Source organism: Plecotus auritus, assembly GCF_963455305.1.
Source record: "Plecotus auritus genome assembly, chromosome: 1".
Taxonomy (NCBI): Eukaryota; Metazoa; Chordata; class Mammalia; order Chiroptera; family Vespertilionidae; genus Plecotus; species Plecotus auritus.
The window spans coordinates 15,535,046-15,554,739 of NC_137770.1; the positions used below are offsets into that span (position 1 = coordinate 15,535,046).

Consider the following 19,694-nt stretch of genomic DNA (forward strand, 5'->3'; position numbering starts at 1 on the left):
GTAGTCCCAGAGACTCCTTACACTATCTTCATAATTTTGGATTCTTTTTTCTTTTTGCTATTCTGACTGGGTGTTTGCTTTCTCAAATGCCAAATAACTGATTTGATTCTCAGTGTCTTCTACTCTACTGTTGATTCCCTGTAAATTATTTTTCATTTCAATTAGTGTATCCTTCATTTTTGACTGGTCTTTTTTTATGTCATTGATGTTTTCACTAAGTTCCTTGAAGTTCTTTTAAGTTCCTTGAGCATCCTTATAACCATTGTTTTGAACTCTGTATCTGGTAGTTTTCTTGCTTCCATTTCATTTAGTTCTTTTTATGGAGATTTCTTCTGTTCTTTCATTTGTGCACTAGCTCTGGGACCTCTGGGACCTCCTGGAAGGTGCAAAGTCAACTACTGCCCGTGCTATGCCTAGAGCCCCCAGCATGAGCTACAGAATGATGGGCAGATAGCTGCTACTTATGTTGGGCTTGGAGATGGCAAGAGAGGGCAAGCTGTGAAGCAAGGAAGGCTGCTCTAGTGACAGGCCTGGGGCCTCTTATTGAGAGGTATTTCCCAGCTGGCATGTTGAGCACTGACTGATCTATGAACTAGGAGGTCATGGTTTGACTCCCAGTCAGGGTACATGCCCAGGTTGCAGGCTCAATCCCCAGAAGGAGGTGTGCAGGAGGCAGCCAATCAATAATTCTCTCTCATCATTGATGTTTCTCTCTCTCTCTCTCCCTCTTCCTTCCTCTCTAAAATTAATAGAGAGAGAGAAAGAGAGAGAGAGAGAGAGAGAGAGAGAGAGAGAGAGAGAGAGATATGGGACATGCTACTGATGAGGACAACTCAGGTGAGTCCTGCATGGGCTAACTACTGAAAATCAGAATGAGGGTGTCTCAGGCCAGAATTGATAGACAGTAGCTTGAACTCCTGTATTTGAAGATAGGGCATTTAAATCGGTGATTACGTTAAACTGAAGCCATTAGCATGGGCCCCAATATGATATGACTGGTGTCGTTATAAGAAGAGACTTGTACACACACAGAGACATAGGGCTATGCATAGTACATAGTGAGGACACGGAGAGAAGGCAGCCATCTGCAAGCCAAGGAGAGGGGCCTCACAACAAAGCACACCTACTCACACTTTGATCTTGAACTTCCTAGTTCCCAGCACTGCGAGAAAATAAGTTTCTGTTGTTTAAATCACCCACTCTGTGGTATTTTTTTATGACAGCCAAGAACATGAATACAGGTGGAACCCGGAGGATGGAGAGGTTGGATCCTGAATTGATTGTAATTAAGTTCCCACCATCTTGGCAGAATGGGGGATTGAAATAGAATTTAGTTGTTACAGAAAGATAAAGAATGTTCTATTGCTGGCATCTGTGGTTATGTCCTGAGATGGCAATCCACAGGATTAAGATCCAAGGTATGTAAGTCAACAGACATTTGCTAAGCTTTTTTTATAGGACCACTGAGCAAAAATATTTTTCTCATTCCTTGTCAAGGGCCTAAAATGTAACTATCCGATATAATAAAGAGCTAATATGCTAATTAGACTGGATGGCAGAACAACCTTCTGGAACAACCAGTGGGCTGGGCTGTGGAGCCTCAAGGCAGCCAGGGCTGCGAGGGCCGAGCCCCTTGCATGAATTTTGTGCATCGGGCCTCTTGAGTCTTGAATTTGCTTTCAGGCTTCCTTTCTAAAGATGCAAAAGTTCCTGGGAGGGGTAAAATATTAAATTGTCAGGTAAAACCTTGGTTGGCTGCTACCTTTTGGCACAGCTCCCCAGGTTTTATTTACATCAGTTCTCCAAGGGTGGTTCTTAGAGCATTAATGTCACCAGGGAAAATGTGAGAACTACAGTTCTGGGTCTCACCCCAGGCCCAGGAAGTCAGAAGCTCAGGGGTGTGAATCCAGAAATCCTATATAATAAAGAGGTAATATGCAAATTGACCATCACCCCAACACACAAGATGGCCGCCCCCATGTGGTCAAAGATGGCCACCTCCATGTGGACACAGATGGCTGCCACAAGATGGCTGGCAAGAAAGGGCTGTTATGGGTGATCAGGCCAGCAGGGGAGGGCAGTTGGGAGGGACCAGGCCTGCCAAGAGAGGGCAGTTGGGGGCGATCAGGCTTGCAGGGGAGGGCAGTTAGGGTTGACCAGGCGGGCAGAGGAGGGCAGTTGGGGGTGACCAGGACAGCAGGCGAGGACAGTTGGGGGGAACCAGGCCTGCAGGGGAGGGCAGTTAGGGGCGATCAGGCCTGCAGGGGAAGGACAGTTAGGGGTGACCAGGCTGGCAGGGGAGGAAAGTTAGGGGAAATTGGGCCAGCAGGGGATCAGTTAGGCGTCAATCAGGCTGGCAGGGGAGTGGTTAGGGGGTGATCAGGCTGGCAGGCAGAAGTGGTTAGGGGCAATCAGGCAGGCAGGCAGGCGGGCGGTTGGGAGCCAGCAGTCCTGGATTGTGAGAGGGATGTCCCAGATTGAAGAGGGTGCAGGTTGGGCTGAGGGACACCCCTCAACCTCCGTGCACAAATTTTGTGCACCAGGCCTCTAGTGTGTGTTATAACAAGCCCTCTAAGTGAGTCCGATGTCCAAAGTTTGATAGCGACTGGTGTACAGAATGGGTGCCTGTGTAAGAGACTGTAAGGAGTCAGAGAGAACAGAACCTCTGCAAAGGGAAAAGGGTGGAAATGCTTTGTGTTCAAATTCTTGTCTGTTTTGGGTACTTTAATGCATCATTGCACCACTAGCTCATTTGGCTCCACCTTTAAAAAATTTTGAGTTAATACAGCTTCTCATTTCAGATTTGTAAATGTTTTTGACTTCAAGGTTAAGTCAGAACATGCTTAAATATAGTTATAGTTAAAATGGAGATGTGTTATCAAACTAAAGACTGGAATCTTTCATATCCTAAACACCTTTTTAGAATATATGTATTTCTTGGTGTCTGTAAATTATATAAATAATGTTAATGTCCTTATCATTCCACTTATTAAATTATGTAAATAATGTTAATGCCTTTATTATTCCACTGAACAACCAAATGTTAAGAAGACTATTAATTCCAAATGGTTTCCTTTGATGTATTGTGGGTGTGCAGACTGCTGTTTAGCTTAATTTTTGAAGTCATCTGTTCTGTCAAGTTTGCTTATGGTGGGGATAGCCAGCTGATAGCTTTAAGATTTAAGATCCCAAAAGTGCCTGGCCAGCGTGGCTCAGTGGTTGAGCATCAACCTATGAACCAGGTAGTCATGGTTCAATTCCCGGTCAGGGCATATGCCCAGATTGTGGGCTTGGTCCCCAGTGTGGGGCGTGCAGGTAGCAGATCAATGATTCTCTCTCATCATTGATGTTTCTTCCTCTCTCTCCCTCTTCCTTCCTCTCTGAAATCAATAAAAATAAAAAATAAAAGACAAAAAGTGGTTCATGAATTTAGGTTTAACCAAGGCATGCATTAATATTTAAGGAGGTTCAACCTAAAGGATGGGGCAGAGAAGAAACACAGATGATTGGCAAAAATTGAGTCAGCGGGGGCCGAGTAACTGGGGACAGACAGGAGGGAAGATCAGGTGTCAGCGTGATTGGTATGGATTCTGTGGCATCAGGACTGGTAAAGTTTCTGTTACCCAGAGCTGTGGGTAATATCAAAATCCATAGAATGAGCATAGCAGAGATTATCATGAAAATCCAAGAGTGACAGGAATACCTGCAATTTTATAAAAAATAATGCATCTTCATTCTCCCCAGTGCTTTTTAAGAGGATGCTAAAATATCTTTGCAAATACACAGTAGTTGAGTAAACTCTTTATGGTATTTTATAATACCCATTTCTTTCAATAAGTTCAATATTAGTTACTACAATATTTAATGCTACACCACATGAGTGGCTTCCTAAAATTCATCATGGATATGTGTGTGATTTTAAAATATGTTCACAAATTGACACTCTTCCTTTCAAAAGGTGAAGCCAAATTTCTGTCACCTTGAGGTGGCTAGACTTAGAGTGCCACCCTAGTTAATAAAATAAAGCAGAAGCAATGGTTTAGTCAGAAAAATTCGTGACTTCCTCCTTTTCCCTCTCTCTCTGATTGCTTGGTCAGAGGGAAGCCAGCTACCAAATCACGAGAAAAGACCCATGTGTCTAACTGCCATTTCCGTTTTCTCACGTCTTGAGCAAATTTGAGTGCTGTGCCCAGTGGTCCAAGGATTTCCCTTTCTCAGCTTGTATTCTTGCTTTTTTATTAGAAACTTCCTTTTCTAATAGAGCATAGAAAACAAATTTGAAACAAGAGGTATTTTCTCTAGTAAGGAATGACTCTGGTATATGAACTAATAGGAACCCGTGGTTTGTCCTGGAGGCAGAGCTACCTTTTTCTGTTAAATATTTTGTGTTTCCTATTCTGCAGATTTCACACATTGCACAAATATTTGTGGTGTGCCTCCCAAACACAGGTACAGCGATGGGCTACAGGATGACTAATGCTGGACAGTCTCAGCTTCCTCATTTCATGTACATGGTATTTTCCTCTATTACCACCTTGGTACTTCCCTTCCAGTGACATTATTACATGTTATATGCCTATCATGGATATAAAACCACAGGGTTGGTAGGATACTTAGCATCCACTTGATCTGTCATCCTTGGCTTTTCACTTACTGCTGCTCCAGCTCACGCTTAATAGGCTGTGTTAGAACAGATGGCTGAGAGTGAGCTCGGGAAAGGTACATCTGTGGGAGTTGGATAGTTACTGTGTCATAGAATGGTGGCAGGAGGGAAGGTAGAGTTCACATAGGTGCGGTACTGAAGTGGTCCGTATAAAGGGGACTAATAACTAATCATCCAAACCAGAACATTTTTTAAAAATATATTTTATTGATTTTTTACAGAGAGGAAGGGAGAGGGATAGAGAGTCAGAAACATCCACGAGAGAGAAACATCGACCAGCTGCCTCCTGCACACCCCCCACTGGGGACGTGCCCACAACCAAGGTACATGCCCCTGACCGGAATCGAACCCGGGACCCCTCAGTCCGCAGGCCGACGCTCTATCCACTGAGCCAAACCGGTCAGGGCCAAACCAGAACATTTTTGAGGGTGAAGGGGCACCATTATAATTACGCTGGGGGTGTCCCTGGGAAACCAGATTAGACCTACAGTAATTTAAGAAGAGAGACAGAGCAAGCACAGCTATTTCCGCCCCCCTCTTCGCCCCCCCGCCCTGCAGCCTCTCAGAGACTCTTCCATTTGCTCCAATGCCAAGGAAATCAGAACTCTCAGACCAATGTTGGATGTGGCAGACATCCCAGGACAATTCACAACTTCCCTTCCAACTGAGGGTTATCTGTCTGGAACCATTTCAACGGGCAGTGGAAGGTCCTCTACGAAGGGTTATCTGTCTGGAACCATTTCCATTGGCAGTGGGAGGTCCTCTGCGAAGCTAAAAGCTAAATACACATAGTTACCAGAATGGAGAACCTTGTCACCTGTTTGCCAAGTGCGTAACCCATTCGGCTAAAATGGACTGGGTGCCCATTACCTTACTTGCATTGCATGTAATGCCCCGTGCTGCTGCTTTCTGTTTCATCTTTCATGAGAAGAAACAGGCTCTGAAAGCTACGGGACTCCACCAAGGTGACAGCTCAACTGGGGTTACCTTACAGGCTGCCACTGACTGGCACGTGGTAGATGCGCCCTGAGATGCTGGGGGAGGGCATGGTAGAGCCTTCACTACCCAGTTGCCTTGGCCAGACTTCCCTTCGCTAAAGTGCTCAAGCAGATGGAGGAGAAGCATCGAAGGGAGCACACGTGAAGGCGGGAGCCCGACCCCAGCAAGGCCGCGAGCATAAAAGCCTGCTCAGCTCTCCCGCAACAGTACTGCGGCGGTTGCCCGCACCCAAGATGGCGGCGGTGGCGTCAGTGGCCTGCTGCCCTTTTCCATCATGGCGGCGACCGGACCCGCCTCCCTGGGCGCCGGAGTCTTGTGACCCACACAATGGCTGAGAGGCTACTCCAGGCTTCCCGGCAACGCCGAGCCAAAGTCATGACGGCCGCCGCGGGTTCGGCGAGCCGGGCCGCCGCGCCCCTGCTGCTATGCGCTCTCCTGGCGTTCGGCCGCGCGTACGTGCTCGACGACTCCGACGGGCTGGGCCGGGAGTTCGATGGCATCGGCGCGATCAGCGGCGGCGGGGTAAGTGGCCGGCGAGGGGGTGGCGAGGTGGGAAGGGGTGCGTGAGGTTGGGGTGGGGGGCGGCAGGGGGCGCCGGGCCCGCTCCGTCCCGCCCCACAAGCCCCCGCGGCACCGTCCTGCGTTTGGACGCACTGCGGGGCGGGTGCCCATGGCTCGGCGGTGCCCGCGCCCCCGCTGCGGGGCTGGGTGCCGCGCTTGCTCGTCTAGGATGAGCCTACAGAAGCAGTTAGTTAGGTGTCATGGATGGGCGTCCTGAGGTCCACCGAGTAAGTGCTGACAGGTGTAGGTAGTGCCAGTGTTGGGACTCGAACCCTCCCCGTGGGCACCGGCCGGGCGCCCAGGGGTGGGGTGTGTGTGTGTGTGGGGCGGCTGTTGCAGAAAGTCCGGGAGCCGGGGCCTCTGTCTGGGAAGGAGGGCGCCCCAGGGAGAGTCTCTGGCTTCCCTCTTCCAGTCTGGGGAGGTGGGTCGGACCCGAAGCGCTGGGCCGCTGGTGCAGCTGGATTCTTTCAGAGGGGCCAGTGCCCAGCAGGTGTTTTTATTTTATTTTGAATTACTTTATTTTTCTATTACAGTTCGCATTAAACACTATTTTGTGTTAGTTTCAGGTGTAGAGTACAGCAGGTAGACCTTCATATTGGTTACGACGTGTTCCCTCATAATTCAAGCGCCCACCCGCACCACAGATAGTTATTACAGCATTGTTGACTATGTTCCCTATGCCTTACCTTGCGCTCCGTGCCTATTTTTAAATTACCAATTGGTACCAGGCGTCCTCAAACTACGGCCCGCGGGCCACATGCGGCCCACCAAGGACATTTATCTGGCCCGCCGGGTGCCGCTGCCTGTCCTGCTTAGCAGCAGAGCCCACTCGTCCTGGCCCGCAGTGCGCATAGGAATTTGTTCATAGTTTTTTTTTTTTTAACTATAGTCGGCCCTCCAACGGTCTGAGGGACAGTGAACTGGCCCCCTGTTTAAAAAGTTTGAGGACCCAACCCCATCACCTTTTTTCATCCAGCTCTCCAACACCCCTCCCCTCTGGCTACCATCAATCTATCTCTGAGTCCAAACAGGTTTTTGTTGGAGGCAGGACAGGTACCTCAACGCCTCTTTAGTAAGTTAAGGGGCCTGAAACTATCTGGGGCATTTTTTTTTTTTAATGGGAGCAAAGGTGGGGGCTGGGGTGGGGTAGGGGGCATCTGTAATAATGTCAACAATAAAAGTACAATATAATTTAAAAAGTTAAATAAAATGGCAGGCTATACTAGTATCAAGGGATAGTCTAGGATTGTTTATTGTTGGGGGGCTGTGTTGCCTACAGATGGTCAAGGCCCACAGGGGTGAGTTGCCCACTAGAAGGGTCAGTGCCTCTGTACCTCATTTTTGTATGTGAGGAGAGGGAAACATTGGGTCAACAGCCAAGACAGTGGCTGGCCATCCTTGGGGTGCGTAGTATCTCCTGGTGCTTGTTGAACTGCAGACGCTGGCCATTCCCACCCTCCATTCTGACCGTAGTCTGGAATAGGGCTAAGAATCTGCATTTCAACAACTCACCAGTTGATTCTCATGCTAAGTATTGAGAGACTTTCTTTCTTTCTTTCTTTCTTTCTTTCTTTCTTTCTTTCTTTCTTTCTTCCTTCCTTCCTTCCTTCCTTCCTTCCTTCCTTCCTTCCTTCCTTCCTTCCTCTCTCTCTCTCTCCTTCCTTCCTTCCTTCCTTCCTTCCTTCCTTCCTTCCTTCCTTCCTTCCTCTCTCTCTCTCTCCTTCCTTCCTTCCTTCCTTCCTTTCTTCCTTCCTTCTTTCCTTCCTTTTTTCTTTCTTTCGATTTAAGGATCTCTGGAGTAAGGTATGGATTTAAAAAAAATAAACTTTAAAAAATAGTTTTAGATAGGCAGAAAAGTTGCCAAGACAAATACAGAATTCTCATATACCTTGCAGCAGTCTCTCCTGCTATCAGCATCCCACATTATTATGGTACATTTATTGCAACCAATATTAATGAAAGTCCACATTTCCCTTCATGTTTCTTTAGTTGTTACCTAATGTTCTTTTTTTCTCTTCCGGGATCCTACTCAGGATGCCAGTTGCATTTAATGGCATGCCTCCTTAGTCCTCTTTGGCTGGTACAGTGGGATGAGTTGGAGTTATCTGGGCATTCCGTAAGATTTATGTGAGGGAGACTTGAGGGTCACTCCAGCTTTGTGCAGAATTGTGTGGGCACAGCTGATAACTTCCTTAACTCCCTGGTCATGCTAGCAGGTGACCTCCAGGTATGGGAATTTGCTTCAGTAGCATCTTTGTTCTTGGCTCCAGACCAAATTTACTTGATTTTGTTCCATGTTCTTTGTAACCTTTGCTTTGTCTTGACTGGATCCTTGGTAACCTTTGAGTCTGTAGGGTTTATGGTGGTGGACCTCTGGGTGAGAGGGATTTTCTTTTGTGTAACCCCGATCACAGCTAAAGCCAATTTTATTTGGAAATGCTAAGGCTGAGTTCTTGTATGGGTTGTTTGTCGGGTTGAATCAGATGGCACTTGCACCCTCAAATGCAATTCAGGACTTGCCTTGAGTGCTTGCTTGCTGGGTGGACGTTCTATGTTGGTTTCAGCCTGTCGATAACCAGTGTTGTGGCTGGACTGGTTCTTGTGATTGCAATGCACTCCCAGGTCCTGGAAAGCACGGGTTGATTGCTCCATGTCTCACTGAATACCTGGGACCACACAGAGAGTTGTCAGGTGAGGAAGAGAGAGATGGGGTGTGGGCATGGGGTGTCTGCTTTTATTGGGGTGGAAGGTGGGGGCCTAGTGTTTTGCAGACTCACTCTATTGGTGAGTTTAAACTTAAAAGTCCCCTCCCAACCTGGCTCTTTGTCTAGTTGTGTGGCTGGCAATGTGCTTATTTGAGATAGCCATCTTTGTCATCAAAGCTTAAGTCAGGCTCTTGCATTACCAAAACAAGAAACCACCTCCCAGGGCTCACTAGACAATCCATGTTGCTGCTGAGGCATCAGCGTCAATGCTGAGGACATTAACTGCCTGGGTAGCTGATATGCTGAAAGTCAGGGGAAGGCACATTGTAACTCGGAAAGTACCTGTCTCAATAGGATGTAGCAGCACTCCTATAATAATTATACAGGCAATAGTCTGAAATACAGTCCATGGCCATTGTCCCAAGCTGAAAGGGTCCTGCCATGAAACCAGGCCAATGATCTAGGGGCCCTAGGAATCTGTGCAGTGGTTTTGGTCATACTGGGAAGTATTTTAACATCTTGGGCCATCTGGTGTGAGTGGGTATAGACCTTTCCTGAGTCGGTAGATTGATTGCTCCATATCTCACCAAACCAGTCTCTTAGTCCCGAGAATAGGTCAGTTCAGTTTAAGGGTTGTGTCTCATTTCAGGAAGTGGTGATGCAGGTGGGCTCCCAAAGGTAGGCCTACATGGTCTAAGTCAGCCTTGGGCAAACCACGGCCCGCGGGCCGGATCCGGCTGTTCTATCCGGTTCTCTTGCTCTCCCCTCCGCTCCTTTACTTTGAATTTATATTAGTTCACACAAACACTCCATCCATGCTTTTGTTCCAGCCCTCCGGTCCAGTTTAAGAACCCATTGTGGCCCTCGAGTCAAAAAGTTTGCCCACCCCTGGTCTAAGTATTTGCATCAGGTTATTAAGAGGCATTTCTATGGAAACAAAAGAAAAACAATGGTTGATGGTTGGACCCTACTATAAACCCAGCCTGAGCCCTGAGGGTGGTTGAGATGTTTCCTAGACATCAGGCTCGAAACGTCTTCACGTGGAGGAAGGGCAGGCAGTGGCAATCTGACAGATTTCCTAGTTCGCAGTTTGAACGTCTCTGGTGATGGTTCTTAATGGCCCACAAAATATATCAGACACCAAATGCAAGAGTGGTGATTTCTCTGAAGTCTGTATCAAGTTGTCCCACTTTAGCTTGCCTGGCTTCAGGAAAGGGGCAGTTTTAGTTCTCAGTGATTCAAGTCAGAAGGCTGGGTGAAAAATTGGAAACATTAGTTTGAAGTGTGAGGAAATGAGAAGAATTCAGTATGTACTCCAATGTACAGGTAGAAAATCTCAAAGATTAGGATCTAATATCCACAAGGGTGTATGCTATTGTTTTCCACTGAAACATGATTTTTCTCTCTACAGTCACTCCTGCTTTTGTCAGAGATAATCAAAGTAAGACTAATTTGTTTGCAGAATAAGTCTAGGTTCACTAAACTTGGCCTGGTTATTTATATAAGTGCACAAGAATAGTGATTGACCAAAAAGGCTCTTTTAAGTGTGTTTTGCTCAATCTTTTTCCAAGGAATCTTAGATTGTGTTCTTTAAAGTCTCTCAAGATTAGGAAGCCAAGCCAAGGACTTGCCATCAGACTTTGCCGATAATACCTGTAGACTGGGTGAATTCCTCTCTTCTTGAGGCCCCTAAAATATGAGGTTTTTGGACCTGCCAGGAAGTGATCTTCCGTACTCACCTGGTGAAGCTACTGGGAACTCAGTAAGCAAGGTATCAGGCTAATTTTTCCAAGGGGCCTTATTGGCTCTACAAGGTTAACCTTAATTCCTTAAATCTGTCTGGTTATATCTTTCTCAAATTTGTCATTTCAGTCAAAGCCTTGCTATATAACCAATTGTGTCCTGTTATGAGGAGGACAGATTCTGATTGAATTTATGCAAATAACTATATTGCCAAGAAAATAAGAATACCAAGTTTCTGAATTCTGGAGGGATCAAGTAGGGAGAAAAATTGTTTCATCTTTGTTCACAGCGATTTAGTCTATCAAATTGCTGTAAGTCATAGGTAGCTTAAGAAAAAAAGGTTTTCCTTCAATCTTGAAAAATATAACATTAAAAGGCCAACATTGTTTTAAATAAAAAGTTAGAAAAGTTATAATCATCCTCATCAGTTCATTTAGTTCCATGTACTTCTTGTTGATCTTTTGTTAGCAGTTCTATGAATCCATTTTTACTTCAGGGTTCTGTAAATTTGGCAATAATCTCTGTATTCAATGAATTTCTATCATTTAACATTAATGTAGCAAAACTCTAAGGTTTCAAGTTACCAGAAAGATTTGGGTTAGTATTTTTAAGAGGAGATACCGTACAACATAATTATTGTTGAAAAATGGCTGCCTGGTAATCCAAGCTGAAGTCAGGCACTTGTGTTACAAAATGACAGCCCACTGTCAGGGCCTGCACCAAGGTGGGTGACTTGGTCTGCAGCCTGATCACAGGTCTGACCTTCTGCTGCAGAAAAAATTGCTTTCCCCTAACCCAGTGGTCGGCAAACTCATTAGTCAACAGAGCCAAATATCAACAGTACAACGACTGAAATTTCTTTTGAGAGCCAATTTTTTTTTAACTTAAACTTCTAACGCCACTTCTTCAAAATAGACTCGCCCAGGCCGTGGTATTTTGTGGAAGAGCCACACTCAAGGGGCCAAAGAGCCGCATGTGGCTCGTGAGCCACGGTTTGCCGACCATGGCCCTAACCCAACTGATTTTTCTTGATTTTTACACTACTTCCTTATGTTGCAATGTCTCTCATAGGTACTGGCTCATATTTCAAGGTAACTGTGGGCTAATGGACTAATTGATTTGATCTTTACTACTACCCTTTTCCTTATTTTGTGGTTTAAACCTAGAATAGCTAGTATATCATAAAATGAGGACCCATATGTCCTGATATCTGTGCTTTTGATATTAAATCCAGTGTTTAAACTTGCTGAAAATGAAAGTCTTTGATTATGTTTAACTCATTTTAAAATTATTAAAAGGAGAAGAATTGTTTCATAACTCAGAGTGGGTGGATTTTATCTATTTTGTTTTGATAGTGTCTCTGTGTATAGCACATTACTCATCCTAGAAGCTGATGAAATGAAAATGGTTGCAACACAAATATTTGCACACCATTCTAAACTTCTGTGTGGAGTCCCGGGTACCTAGCGCAGTCTGTGGCAGTGAGTGTTCGAATGTTCTCATTTATCTTCATATCCGATAGGGAAGGCAGTGTGGTAGTTAAGAATGTGGGCTTAGAGCAGATTGTCGGGGGTCCACTCTGGGCCCTGCTACTCACTGGATAGCTTTGGGAAGGTCATTTCACCTCCCTGTGTCTCAGTTTCTTTTCTGGGGACACAGTGATACCTGCATGGCTAGGAGCATTATGGGGATATATGTAAAGTACTTAAGATGGCGTCAGGTACCTGACTAATTTTGGTTAATATCCTACTTCATAGATTAGGTAGGAGCAAGTTATGCCAAGGACTCTAAGTGAGAAAGGTGGTCCAGTTTGGTATACAGTGCCTGCTGTTTATTGAGAGCTTACTGTGTGCCAGCTACTGTGCCACAGCTTCTTCCTGTGCTGGTTGGAAAGAGCTCCAGGCCTTGTTGAGGGACTGTGATTAGTAACTTGGTGATTTGTTATTGCTTACTGGGGCATTTCCACATTTGGCTATACTATTAACTGACTATTGTCTTTTGTTTAAAATTAAATGTACTGGTGTGACATTGGTTAATAGGATCAGGTAGGGTTCAAGTGCACATTTCTATGATACAAGATCTATGATACTATACTGGGCATCCACCACACAAACTCAAATCACCTTCCTTCACCATATATTTGGCCTCCTTTACCCTCTTCCCTCTTAAAACTTGCACCAAACAAACAAACAAACAAACAAACAGTACGATTAAAAAATGGGCAGGGGACCCGAACTGTCTATTTATTGTCTTTGACTAATGCTTTTGCATTGGGTGTGACTATGGCCATGCAATCGTATAATGATGTAGTGTTTGTTTCAAGTGGGCACTTTCCGTCTTAAAGATAGGAGTGCAGAGGGGACAAAATAATCCCCCAAACAGCAAAACACACCATTCTAATGGCACAATGCAGGGCAGGAAGCATCGTTTACACTGGGTCAGAGCGAGGTCAATGAGCATATATAGTGTTCACTCACTTGCAGAGTGCCTCCTTAAATATCGGAGCTTCTGCTAGTTTGTAAGCTATTTGAGAACAGTGACTGTATTATTAAAAACAATTTGTGTACATAATGCCTATCATTTATTGAGAGTCTTCTACATCCCAGCTGTTGTGCTAAGTCCTTTACATCTTATTTTAATTTAAGAACAGCTGAATGAATAAGATAACCCACTTATAATCATTAGCCCTTGGTCACATAGCTTGTAAATGATGGAATCTAGATGCAGTTAGGTTGCCTATACCAGTGCATAAAGCATCATGAAAAAGTATTCATGATTGGATTTGCTTTATTCATACTTTTGAAATTTTTTTTTTTAGGCAACCTCCCGGCTTCTAATAAATTACCCAGAGCCCTATCGTTCTCAAATATTGGATTATCTCTTCAAGGTAATGGAAAAGTAATTATTTAAGGGTAGCTGTGATATTTTAGAAACAATGGTGAAGTTCACCCATAGATTTTATCACCTTCACAATTCTGATGTTGTTTTTTAAATGGCAAATTACTTTTGGGATAAGTTGCTATTTATTTGAAGTTTTGTTTTGGTTTTCTCATCTGTAAAATCAAAGGCAGCGATCAGTAATTGTCTTGAAGTGGTGTTTTGTCCTTCATACCATGAATCACAGGTTAATACTGTTACTTCTTTCTCCAGCCAAACTTCGGTGCCTCTTTGCATATTCTAAAAGTCGAAATAGGTGGTGATGGGCAGACAACAGGTAGGAGTATCCCCTGCCCGACATTTGAATCTATGCTTAAACTTACGGACTGTGACTTCAGAATATAAATAATACCAACATTTGTTGATATTGATTATTGCTTAGTACATTATTCCTTAATGTTCATTTTTCCCTCTACTTATTTTTTAAAAATTTTATCAAAATATGCATTTTCCCCATCAAAAACAGCATTTGGACTTTAGATTGTTTATTTAGTTGAAGTAATTAGTAGTAAATCTACATTTTTTAAGAGCTAAACTTGACTAAACAGAGCATAGGGTCAGTTTGGAATTGTATTGAAAAGTTAAAAAAAGCTTTTAATATTACATAAAATATAAAGTGTTATTAGATTTAAATAAAATAGGTGGTACAAATATAAGTAATCAGATACATAGCTCTTTTTTTTCTTTTCAAAACAAAATTTTTTGTAACCACCAAATCTTCAAACTTCATTGTGATCGTTTTGATGGCTTTGTGTAGTACATGTAGTCAGTTAAAAGTTTATGGGCCAATAATTTCCAGGAAGAAGAAAATGGAAAGAAAAAGGAATTTAATTATCTCAATTATTATATACATACTAGAGGCCCGGTGCACAAAATTTGTGCATGGCGGGGGGGGGGGGGGGTGTCCCTCAGCCCAGCCTGCACCCTCTCCAATCTGGGACCCCTTGAGGAATGTCCAATCCCACCAGGATCAGGCCTAAACGGGCAGTCGGACATCCCTCTCACAATCCAGGACTGCTGGCTCCCAACTGCTTGCCTGCCTGCCTTCCTGATTGCCCCTAACCGCTTCTGCCTGGCAGCCTGATCACCCCCTAACCACTCCCCTGCCAGCCTGATTAATGCCTAACTGCTCCTCTGCCAGCCTGTTTGCCCCTGACTGCCCTCCCCTGCAGGCCTGGGTCCCCCCCAACTGCTCTCCCCTGCAGGCCTGGGTCCCCCCCAACTGCTCTCCCCTGCAGGCCTGGGTCCCTCCCAACTGCCTTTCCCTGCAGGCCTGCTTGCCCCCAACTTCCCTCCTCTGCCAGCTTGGTCACCCCTAACTGCCCTCCCCTGCAGGCTTGATCGCCCCCAACTGCCCTCCCTTGCAGGCCTGGTCCCTCCCAACTGCCCTCCCCTGCTGGCCATCTTGTGGTGGCCATCTTGTGTCCACATGGGGGCAGGATCTTTGACCACATGGGGGCAGCCATCTTGTGTGTTGGAGTGATGGTCAATCTGCATATTACTCTTTTATTAGATAGGATAGAGGCCTGGTGCACAGGTGGGGGCCAGCTGGTTTGCCCTGAAGGGTGTCCCAGATCAGGGTGGGGGTTCCCTTGGGGCATGGGGCGGCCTGGGCGAGGGGCCTGTGGTGGTTTGCAGGCCGGCCACGCCCCTTGGCAACCCAAGCGGAGGCCCTGGTATCTGGGATTTATTTATCTTCTACAATTGAAACTTTGTAGCCTGGAGCGGAGCCAAGCCTTCTGCTTGCTCCGTGGTGGCAGCCTTTTCTGTTGGGATTTATGTATCTTCTATAATTGAAACCTTGTAGCCTTAAGCGGAAGCCAAAGCAGGCCAGGGTGTGCGGAAAGCTTGGCTTCCTCCATCGCTGGGGGCAACCCTAGCCTCCTGCTCTTTCCAGCTCCGTGGCTGCCGCCATTTCTGTTTGGATTTATGTATCTTCTATCATTGAAACTTTGTAGCCTTGAGAGGAGACCTAGGCCGGCAAGGGCAGGCGGAAAGCTTGGCTTCCTCCATTGCTGGTGAAACCCAAGGCTCCCTTCTGCTTTCTGTGGCCGTAGCCATCTTGGTTGGGTTTATTTGCATATTCGCTCCTGATTGGCTGGTGGGCGTGGCTTGTGGGCGTGGCTTGTAGGTGTGACAGAGTGATGGTTAATTTGCATATTACTCTTTTATTAGATAGGATATATGTATATATACAGTGTACAATTATTGTATACTAGAGGCTCGTTGCATGATATTCGTGCAAGAATAGGCCTTCCTTCTCCTGGCTTTGCTCCTGGCCGCCCGGGAACCTGCAAGTCCTCGCTCCAGGTTGGAGCACCGCTCCTGTAGCTCCCTCCGCTGCCCCCCGCCCTTGCCCCCCGCCTCATAGCAGGCGTCCTGCCCCTCCCAGCCACTCCGCGCCTGCATATGCAAATTAAACTGGCATAATTGGCAGGTTAATTTGCATACTCACTCCTGATTGGCTCTGGGCATAGCAGAGGTACAGTCAATTTACATGTTTGTCTATTTTTAGGTAAGATATTTAGGTCAGTTCCCATTATAATGAACTCTAGACTTGTTTTACACTCAAGTTCCTGTTAGTGATTTAGAAGTAATTTTTGTTAACCAGATATATCTATGTGGTGGTATTAGTGTTTAATTTATGTTGAAAGGAATGGAGTGTGAGAATTGGCCCTTAGGAGCCCTGGGATTCACAACCAGGATTGAGAAGCTGGAAGCTCAGGAGATGTGAACTTGAAGTTGGAATTTGAAAACCCCAAAGACACCAAAAGCCCAGCAGAATATAGTTGTAGGAATTTGCAATTATATGAGGTAATAACACTTCTCTTAAACTCCTTATAATAGAAAGTTGTGGTTTTATTATTGAAGATGCTTAGGATAATGAAAAAAGATGAAACAATATGCTTTCATCATCCAGCCACAAAGTTATAAAGGATTATTCTTATTTGCCCTATTTCAGGATTGGAACTGGAATACTACTTCGGTGAAACGTGTATGTGTGTCGGGGCGAGTGGCCCTACGATGCTCCATTAATGGAATTGCCTCTCTTTACTCTCTCCCACTCAGATGGCACTGAGCCCTCCCACATGCACTACGCATTAGATGAGAATTACTTCCGAGGATATGAGTGGTGGTTAATGAAGGAGGCTAAGAAGCGGAACTCTAATATCACACTCATGGGTAAGAATTGGAGTTTGCCATGCTTTTGCAGTCTGTTTTCCTTTAACTTTTAAAACCTGAATCATGTATGTAAAGACCCTGTTAATTCTGAAGTACTAATAATGTCATTAATACTACCAGTATGCTACCCATAGCAAAGCATGTGCCAGGCATGATCCTTTCTTTGCCCTTGTATATTATTACCTCTGATCTTTATAATAATTCTGGAATAAGACATTATTTTCCCCATCTTACAGAAGAAGCAGTAGAGGCTTAGAGAGGTTATGCCACTGATTTAAGGCCAGGTAATCAGTAAATGGCAAAATTAGATACAGGAACTATTCCATTCTGGTGTTTGATTTTATTTTTTTATGCTAAACTACTTTTCGCAACACAATTTCTCATCAAAATTTGTCAAAGGGCAATGCTGTTATAAAATTGTATATTATATGCAGTAGTATTTTCCAGCTCTTTGCAAAATTGTGTATTACATGTAGTCGTAGACCCTATTTCCAGAAGTGGTGCATACAAAAGGTTCATTGTTTTGAACCTCAGTGGCGTGGCGGTCATTGTTCCAGGCACTGGGGATACCGAGCAATCCAGCCCCCAACTCCTGCCCCATGGAGCTTAGGTTCTAGTGGCAGGAAAAATTGGATGATTCCCACGTGGGACTATATTCATTTCACTGTTCTCCGTAGCAGTGTCCACACTTGTGAAATATTTCAGGTATACACCGTGGTGGCGTACTTTCATCATCTGGAATGAACTTGATTTTTTGAACAGGCTTGCACATTCGTACTAAGTTCAGGGAGATGAATGAGATCTATTTTATAGACTTGATTTCAAAAACCACTTTAAACATTTAAAGGACAAAGATAAGTTTTGCTCAATTAAAAAATGGAGGGGTCAGTGTGTGCTTTGTAAACGGGCTTTTGTAAGAGATTCCAGAGATGTTTGGGGCAGTCAAAGCACCATTGACTTCAGTGCTATTTGCCATTGGGCCGCTTTCAAGGTCACTGCTCATTTACATGCAGGAAATCTGGCGGTTGAACACGTCCTAGCAGAGACACACAGTGGGCCTGTAGAATGTATGTGGCATTTCATTGTTTTAAAATGCTCTGTTATTTTAATGTCACATTTCTTACGTAAATACACTTAGGCGTTCCTCCTGAGTTTAGAAAAATAAACGTTTTGTCATTTTGATTTTGAACTTTTCAGTGGTAAACTGGATTGGTAACATATAAACAGTTAGGGAACTTAAACTGTTGATTTAAGTTCCCTAGATTTAGAATTGTAAATTCTACTCTTCTCATTTTTTTAACATAAAACAATCATTAGCATATAGGAACAATGTGGATTACTTAATCTACATCATTTAACAAAGCTATATTTTCCCTATTGAGTCATTGGCGTTTATATTGATATCAGGGCAAACTAGTTTTGCTGAATTTGATTACGTAATTTATATTTTAAGTAACCTTATCAGTGAATGAGGCATTTGTATTGTACTTACCTCATAGGAGTAGATAAACAGAAACCTTTCAGAACTCTTTGATTTGACCTGAGAGACAGAAATGGGTTATTGAACATTCCCTATAGTAGGTGTTAGGGATGTTAAGTTAAATTGTACATTGTATTTCTTTCTGTTGGTATCTTTGAGAGAGGTGTTTGTTTTTGTTGCTGTTTGTTTTTATTTGTTTTCCTTGAAGGAGCATTTGGAGTTATTGAATCTGACTCTGGGGATCAGTGAGGAATTATAGTATTCCTTTTGGTTTCCTTTGCTCTGTTTTCAATAGAGCTGGCATTGTTATACCCACTCTCCCTCTCTGCAGGGTTGCCATGGTCATTCCCTGGATGGCTGGGGAAACGTTTCGACTGGCCTTACGTAAACCGTCATCTGACTGCCTACTATATCGTGTCCTGGATTGTGGGTGCCAAGCGTTATCATGATTTGGACATTGATTATATTGGGGTTAGTAACAGATTTAAAACATGCTTCCATTTATTTGTAATTTTTTAAAGTGGTACTTTGTTAACTAACCATTTTGTCTCATGAGACTAATTTGTTCTATTGGTGTCTGATAATAACATAAATTAGCTACATGTAACCCCTTAATTCTTCTTCTTTGCCCATCCATATTCTTTCCACTTTTGAAAAATGTATTAAGAGTTTGCCTTTTCTGAAATATTTTTTAAACTACATTTTTATTGATTTCAGAGAAGAAGGGAGAGGGAGAGAGATAGAAACATCAATGATGAGAGAGAATCATTGATTGTCTGCTTCCTGCATGCCACCTACTGGGGATTGAGCCCACAATTCGGGCATGTGCCCTCATCAGGAATCAAACCATGACCTCCTGGTTCATAAATTGACCCTCAACCACTCAGCCACACCAGTTGGGCTAAAATATTTTTTTTTAATGTTTGTTTTTGGTACCACCCCAGCTCAAATTCTCCTTCTTCAAAGCTTTTCCTAGTTCTCTAGTTCTTATAACAATACTGTGTTTACTGTGCTGTTTAATGATTAATCTCATTTTGCTCTATGAGTCTTCTGTTGTTCTAAACCAGGGGGTGGCAAACTTCCTTGAAGGACCAAAGAGTAAATATTTTAGGTTTTGTGGGTCAAAGGTATTATTAGGGATATTATGTAGGTAATTATATAACCACTTAAAATGGATCCATTTAAAACTATAAAAACCAATTTTAGCTCTTAGGCTATGAAAAGACAAGTGGTGTGCCAGATTTGGCAATCTGGCCAAAATATGCCTACCCTTGTTCTGAACTGTTATTTAATAACTAGAGGCCCAGTACATGAAAATTTGTGCACTCGGGGGGGATCCCTCAGCCTGGCCTGTGCCCTCTTGCAGTCTGGGACCCCTCAGGGGATGTCCACCGGCTGGCTTAGGCCCGCTCCCCGGGGGATC

The 19,694-nt window shown here is 44.3% G+C and overlaps 1 protein-coding gene across 5 annotated transcripts in view; it reads left to right on the forward strand.

The window, feature by feature from the left end:
- Positions 1-5,723: 5,723 nt before the first annotated feature.
- Positions 5,724-19,694, forward strand: part of GALC (galactosylceramidase) — a 41,769-nt gene continuing 27,798 nt past the window's right edge. The window contains exons 1-5 of one of the 5 annotated variants that reach the window (XM_080666057.1): positions 5,724-6,184; positions 13,490-13,558; positions 13,822-13,885; positions 16,678-16,791; positions 18,603-18,742. In XM_080666057.1, coding sequence (XP_080522183.1) covers positions 5,990-6,184; positions 13,490-13,558; positions 13,822-13,885; positions 16,678-16,791; positions 18,603-18,742 — 582 coding nt within the window. In that variant the 5' untranslated portion in view covers positions 5,724-5,989. Of the gene's footprint in view, positions 6,185-6,297; positions 6,451-13,489; positions 13,559-13,821; positions 13,886-16,677; positions 16,792-18,602; positions 18,743-19,694 lie in introns of those variants that run through there. The other 4 variants (XM_080666059.1, XM_080666058.1, XM_080666061.1 and 1 more) reach the window with 4 other exon arrangements.